The sequence below is a fragment of the Oryza sativa genome, chromosome 11, assembly GCF_034140825.1.
Source record: "Oryza sativa Japonica Group chromosome 11, ASM3414082v1".
NCBI lineage: Eukaryota > Viridiplantae > Streptophyta > Magnoliopsida > Poales > Poaceae > Oryza > Oryza sativa.
This window is the reverse complement of record NC_089045.1, coordinates 10,557,964-10,565,079: the sequence shown is the minus strand read 5'-3', so window position 1 is coordinate 10,565,079 and position 7,116 is coordinate 10,557,964. Positions and strand designations below refer to the sequence as shown.

The window sequence follows — 7,116 nt, the reverse complement described above, 5'->3', positions numbered from 1 at the left end:
AATTCTATCCTTTAAAGTAGCTCCATGGGTTTCTCTGCAACCTATATGTATAGGCCTCTAAGGTGGCAATATAAAATCAGTAGCCTTTCTTTTAATAATATGATTAAAAGTTATATTTTCCTAATAAATTATTATTTTAAGATTCATGTTGACTATGTCTTTTTTAAAAAATATCATGTAGGGTCTCACATATTAAAAAGAAGCGCTATATAAGATATGTACATTTGATCAATTAAAAAGAGGGCTAGCAAGATGGTAAAAAAATAAACTTATGAGCAATAAAAGTTTCTCGATCGAGACTTCTTAAGGAAAAAGTAAACATTGAAAATTCAATTAAAAATGAAAAACTAACCTTACTTTAATTTCAACTTCTTTTGTTACAACTATTTCCAAAAAAAATAATATGCATGTCCGCGCAAATGCGCGGGCTACCTTCCTAGTTGGTAAAAAGAACAAATCAAACATCACATGCTAATTTTGACGCGAGAAAGTACCTTATAAGCTTTTGTAGTTTTGAGGTGTGACTTGGTGCTTTCTTTAATTAAGATTTAAATGACACAACTATATTATTACGAAAGATTTTATCAACAACGTATCTAATGATTTACTCCCTCTAGAAACCGACATCGACAAGCTATTGAACATGTAATATTGGCCACAAATATATTTTACAATATATTACGAAAACATATAAAATTATGCATTATTAAAGTACGTGGTTGTTTAGACAAATTCATAGATGATTTTTACGCTCTAAGTGTAATATTGAAAAGAAATTGGTGTGCAAAGTATTTAATTAAAGTTTGACATAAAGGAAGAAGAAATGGAGGCTCCAACAGCAGCTATAGAGATAACTAATGTGATGTCTGATCTCTTAAAGGCAAGAAAGATGCACAGAGAGAAGAACTAAAAAAGAACAGAAGCAATTGCAGAGGAGTGTAAACTCAGGTCAACAGATGCAAGAATTGGAGTCAATTAAGCAACCTTATTCCATTAAAAACAATTAAGCAACCTTAAAATAGTTCACATTTCTTTGCGAATTAAAGTAAAAGAAAAAATGTCTCATCTCAATCGGATCATTGTGGAAAGTCAGTAGCTAGCGTGTTGAGTGCAATAGAATGCATATGGGAACAAAAGTGTTCATGGTATCTGTCCGTTCATCACCCATGTTCTTTTTATAGCTAAGCTGCTAGCTGGCCTTGTCATTTTGCTTTGCTAGCTACATATACATATATATATATATATATATATATATATATATATATATATATATATATATATATATATATATATATATATATATATATATATATATATATATATATATATATATATATATAGCTTGACGCTTTGGTTATTTAATTCTCTCATAACTTCACGATTATTATCACTGGATCTAGCAAAAACTGAAGTCACTGTCATGGCTAAACCAGATGTTATATATCTTGGAGGTAAGGGGCGATATATCTGTATTGCAAGTATTCCCAGAAACGGACGTGAATGTAATATAAGAGCATGCATAATGTTTATTGCAGCTGGAAGAGGTCTACGAGTGGCCATATGATGAGAATAGTTGCTTGTGAAAGCTACTCAGGCCCGACCCTAAGCCAAAATTGTTGATGTTAAGGTTCTTTCAGCGTAGTTTATTTTTTAGCCTTTATTTTAATTTTATATCGCTAAGGACACGTATATATAAGTTTTATTTACAAATTATTTTTTCGTTTCCAAATATGTTGTTTTGCTTATTTCACCATTAAGCAAAACGATGGTCACCTAGATTTATAGATAAGGGTTGATTTATTTTGACATGGAGGGTATACGTTTTTACATTTAATGTCACGCGCTCGGTGACTTGCACACGGACCACCCTTTCCTACCTTTTTGGATCAGCTAATTAATGGTACTGATCAATGTAAGGGCAAGTACAATAAGGGCTAATCAGCCTACTATTAGCCCGTACACGTCATCACAATCCGAGCTGGATGAGAGAGAAAGGAAGAGAGAGAATGAAGCGGGCGCTCATGCAATCGACGGCTCGGCGCGAGCAACAAGACGCATAAAGCGCAAGCGTAGAGACAGGATACCAGCCGACGCCGTCGACAAACCACGCGTTTTGTGGTCCTTTTGCATCCCGTGTGGCATCTCTCTTGTCCCCCATCAAAATTTGCTAGGGTTTGGCGGTAAATCCTATCGCGCGGGAAAAAAAATCCCATGGCGGCAAATCAGATCCTCAAAGCGTAAAATCCTCTTGTTACTCCTCCAAATACCTTCTCTCAGTACTAATCACCCAACACAATCTTGCCATACCATGGGTCGATCGAAACGGGAAGTTGCCCCGCCACCTCAAGCTTTGCCGGCATCCTTCCCATCTGGCATGTGGCTGGCTACTCCGCCGATGCAGGCCTCCTTTGCTCCCGGTGGCTGGCAAGGTACAGCGGCTGCACCTGGTGGCTGGCAAGGTATGGCGCCACCGCAGCCGCCGCAGGCTCCATTATTTGCATACGGCGCCAATACTTCTGCTCCCCATCTGGCCCAGATGAAGCAAGGGTCAGATCGTAGTTCCATGGACGATTCCTTGTCAGATCTGCAAGAAAGGTAAGCTTTCGATTTTGTTTGATGTTGCATTGATTTGTTCGACAAGCAAAGAGCACCTCTGCGCTTACTGTTTTTTTTTTTTGTTGTTGCTTCGATCTTGATTAGCAAATTAAACATGTTGACTAATTAAGCTTGATTCTTGCCGTGTTGTAGTTTTCCCCTTAGGATCTGACCATCTGTGAACAACTTATTAAAATTATTTCCTGCTAATGTGTCAATGGACTCATGGTGTAGATCTGTTGCTTACTTGGTCATACTGAAGTGACTAAGTAGTCTTGATCAGCTAGCAATTTTTTTAATACTCTTGTTGTAAGCAACTACAAAATACATGTGGATTAATTTATATAGCAAGAACTACTGCTACATATATAGTATAGTGCCTTATCAAATTTTATTGCACTTATGCACAGACACCCTGTGACCAACCAATAACTATTTCTATACATAGGTTAGTGACTAATGAAATTAACTAATCTACATATACATGGAGAATATTCTTACGTTACTCCATAGGTTAGGAATATTTTTAAATTTGTATCTTTGCCTATTTTGCAGTGGTATGGACTCACGTCCACCTGGTGGATTCTTAAGTTACTTTCAGGATCCATCAAGTTTACAGAATCATCAACCTTCTATACCACTAAATTATTATGCTACTCAGCAAGCAGCACCATGGGCACCTTCACCTGCAGAATACCGAAGTCCAGTTACAAAATCAGGTCCAGGAGAACAACACCCTATCAACATTGATAGTGGTGGTGAAGAAACCCCCACTGTTAGGACTGAGAAGCGGTTGACATGGACACATGAAGAGGACATAAGGCTAGTAAGTAAATAAGGAGGATCAATCATGTATTCTCATTGAGTCATTATCTTGTTTGTAGTTTAGGACTAATCTTATTTTGTTTTGACTATAGGTGAGTGCTTGGTTGAACAACTTGAATGATTCGATCAATGGTAATTTCAAGAAAAATGATTGTTATTGGGGAGATGTTACAACTGCCTACAATAGCACCACTCCGAGAAATAGGATGAGGCAAGAAAAACAAATCAAGGACCGCTTTCATAAAATTAAGAAAAATGTTGGCCGTTTTTGCTGTGCTTATAAGGAGGTGAAATCTATCTATGTTAGTGGACAAAATGAACTACAATTGATGGAGAAGGTCCATGCAACATATGAAGCAGATTACAAGGAAGGCCAATTTACATTTCTGCATTGTTGGAAAGCTCTCCGTGACCAACCAAAGTGGCATGCTTACTTGGAGGAACTTGAGAAGCCAAACAAAACAAAGTCAGATAATGAAGTGGAAGTAAGGGAACTTACATCCACTCCTAATAGCCCTGAAGATATTATACGTCCTGAAGGAACCAAAGCTGCTAAGGCGCGGCGTAATGGTAAAGACAAACGCAAAAGGAAGGCAAAGGTTTATCTATCGGATATGGATGATGAGATTGACAAGCCTAAAGAAGTTCAGAACATGGCAGATAAAGGTCGCGATGAGCTACTGGAGACTCAGAGGCGTGTTTCTAGTGAGAATCTTGAATCAAAAAGGTTAGCTCACCTGGCAGCCATGGAGCACAAGGAGGCGGTTATGTTGGAAACATATCGGGCTCTCATGTTGCAAGATACAAAAGATATGCCTGATGATGTCAGATTTGAGCATGTGATGGCATTGAAGAGTATGAGGGAAAAGTTGTTTCCTAAAACTAAGGTACTGTCACATTCCATTCTCTAATTAAAGCATGCTATATTTTTTTCTACTTGCTGAAATTTACTCCCTGCAAATTTTATGTATGTTTTTAGCACAATTGAAATAGTTGCAAATAGTCATGTAAATAGGCTTGCAATCAAGTCAACAGTTGCAAAAAAAAATACAGTCAAGTCAACAGTTTGCAAATAAGCATGCAGTCATGCAGTCCCAATGTTCAATTAATAGTATAAATAGGCTTGCAATCAAGTCAACAGTTTGCAAATAAGCATGCAGTCCCAATGTTCAATTAATAGTAATTCAAATAAACATGCAGTCAAGCCATATGCATTCCCAATAATAGTTCAGTTATTACTTATCCAAATAAAACTGTAGTCAGCATGTCAACTCAGAAACTTTAGCCCATATATATCTACCTATATGTATATATATTGGTCTAATGGTGCTAACTATCCATCCCTCTCAAATTCTTTCACCACTTCTTTCCCATCCTTTCACCACTTCTTTCCACCATGTCTCCTGATGGCTCTGGTGAACTAGACCCTTCCAAAATTATAGAACAGTATATTGCTGAGCAGGGCATCATAGATTCTTTTGCTAGAAGGATCATGGCAAAGATCAAGACCAAGCTCAGAATTAGAAAATTAAGTAAGAAGAGTGTTACAAGGAAGACAATCAAGAGGGATCACGCTGATGCACACCATCGTCTCGTATCTGACTACTTCAGTGAAGACCCTCTCTACCCAGAGAGAATGTTTCGTACAAGATTTCAGATGGGAAGACCCCTTTTTTCTACACATTGTGAGTTCCCTTGGTAGGTGGTCTCCTTGCTTCACACAAAGGGTAGATTGTAGTGGTCGCCAAGGGCTCTCACCTCTGCAGAAGTGCACAGCTGCAATACGTATGCTAGCATACGGTAGCCCTGCTGATAGCCTAGATGAGTACCTTAAGATTGGCAAGAGCACGTCCCTGCAGTGCTTGGACATGTTTGCACGAGGAGTGATTGAGGTCTTTGGCCCAGAGTTTTTGCAACGCCCTACATGTGAGGATGTGGAGCGTTTACTTCAAGTTGGTGAGTCTAGAGGCTTCCCTGGGATGTTAGGTAGTATCGACTGCATGCATTGGAGGTGGGAAAAATGCCCGACGGCATGGAGTGGGCAGTTTACTCGCGGTGACTATGGAGTACCAACAATTATCCTCGAAGCTGTTGCTTCTTATGACCTCCGCATATGGCATGCTTTCTTTGGTGTCGCTGGATCAAACAATGACATCAATGTATTGAATCAATCCCCACTGTTTCTTGATGTGCTAAAAGGGGATGCTCCTCAAGTAAAGTTTTCTGTGAATGGGAATGAGTATAGCACAGGTTACTATCTTGCTAATGGAATATATCCAGAATGGGCTGCCTTTGTGAAGTCTATTCATCTTCCACAAACAGAGAAGCACAAGTTATATGCACAATATCAAGAAGGAGCAAGGAAAGATGTGGAGTGTGCATTTGGGGTCTTGCAGTCTCGTTTCAATATTGTGCGTCGTCCAGCAAGGTCATGGAAACGGAAGAGTGTTGGGAGAATCATGAAAGCGTGTGTTATTCTCCATAATATGATAGTTGAAGATGAGAGGGAGGGGGTTATCATTCCTATTGATCTGAATGAGAACCTTGGAGCATCAATTGTTCTGCCTCCTGAAGTAACTACTGGTGATAGTCCATGCTTTTTTGATGTGTTGCGCAGGAAGGCTGAAATACGTGCTCGTGCACCACATTCCCAAGTAAAAAAAGACTTAGTCGAACACATTTGGCAAAAGTTTGGTAGTACCCGTCGCATTTAGTTATGGTAGGATATTAAGCATCCTGTTTTCACATTTTCCATTACAATATTGAGCATCTTCCCTTATTAGTTAATTTATTCATTTATTTCAAGGACATGGTAAACTTTGGTGCTTTCTGCTATGGTTCTGAGAGGTATGCACCTGCTTTGTATAGTATAGCTTCCTTCTAGCTGCATCTTAGTTGTTTTACTTCCAGTTTATGTGCTGCAATTTTTATATAATAATCATGCTCCTGTTTTTTATGAACAATTCATGACGCAGGTATCGAAGATGCTCATTTTGGCTGCTTGTTTTGGCAGTGCTTCAGCAAGAGAAGCTACTTATTACATAATTTTCAGTAATCCACCGATTTTATCAAAACAGAACTTGTGTTCTAACTATCTACTCAGTATGTCGTTGTATGGGTCACTGTTATGGCCTATGAATGATGTATGGATCATTGTAATAGACTAAGTTCTTTTGTCAGTCTATGAACTAATTAGTAGTTTTGTCAATTTATGAACCTTCTTATGTTGATCCCGTATCAAGCTAAATTATTCTAAAGCTTGATTGCTCGTTCATTACTAAATTGTTTATTTGGAATGAATAGTATACACTGTCGATGCTAATTTTTCTGTCATGTGATGGATCGTCGCATGATTTGTTTGTTTTATTGATTGAATAAAGTGTTGGGTTCACACAAGTAGCTACAAAGCCCATGTTTACAAGTGATCCTGCATAGCTTCACGTTTACTGTTTAAGCATTAAATGCATTATGTTTAGGAGGAGATGGCATAGAGACAAGTTGTAGTATCTTACTGTAAATGTTGTCTTTTAAGCCTCCTATAGATGACGTGGAGAATACTAATAGTAAGATACTTACTATATTATTGCCCTTGTCCTAAGGGCACCCATGTATTGTATTGATCTCGTGATACCTTTTTATGCCACACAAAGCGTAAAAGATATTGGCATTATTCAAGTTCAAAAACTCATATAATAT

At 38.2% G+C, this 7,116-nt stretch overlaps 1 protein-coding gene across 2 annotated transcripts; it reads left to right on the top strand.

Moving 5' to 3' along the window:
* Nucleotides 1-2,089: 2,089 nt before the first annotated feature.
* On the top strand, nucleotides 2,090-6,653 carry LOC4350282 (glutathione S-transferase T2). 2 transcript variants are annotated; one of them, XM_015760106.3, is made up of 5 exons: nucleotides 2,090-2,595; nucleotides 3,151-3,421; nucleotides 3,513-4,307; nucleotides 6,227-6,267; nucleotides 6,396-6,653. In XM_015760106.3, exons 1-5 carry the CDS (start codon nucleotides 2,309-2,311, stop codon nucleotides 6,463-6,465), a joined length of 1,464 nt encoding a protein of 487 aa, XP_015615592.1. In that variant the 5' UTR covers nucleotides 2,090-2,308; the 3' UTR covers nucleotides 6,466-6,653. The 2 variants fall into 2 exon arrangements, with proteins under 2 accessions (XP_015615592.1, XP_015615591.1); XM_015760105.3 differs by lacking the exon at nucleotides 6,227-6,267.
* Nucleotides 6,654-7,116: the final 463 nt, after the last annotated feature.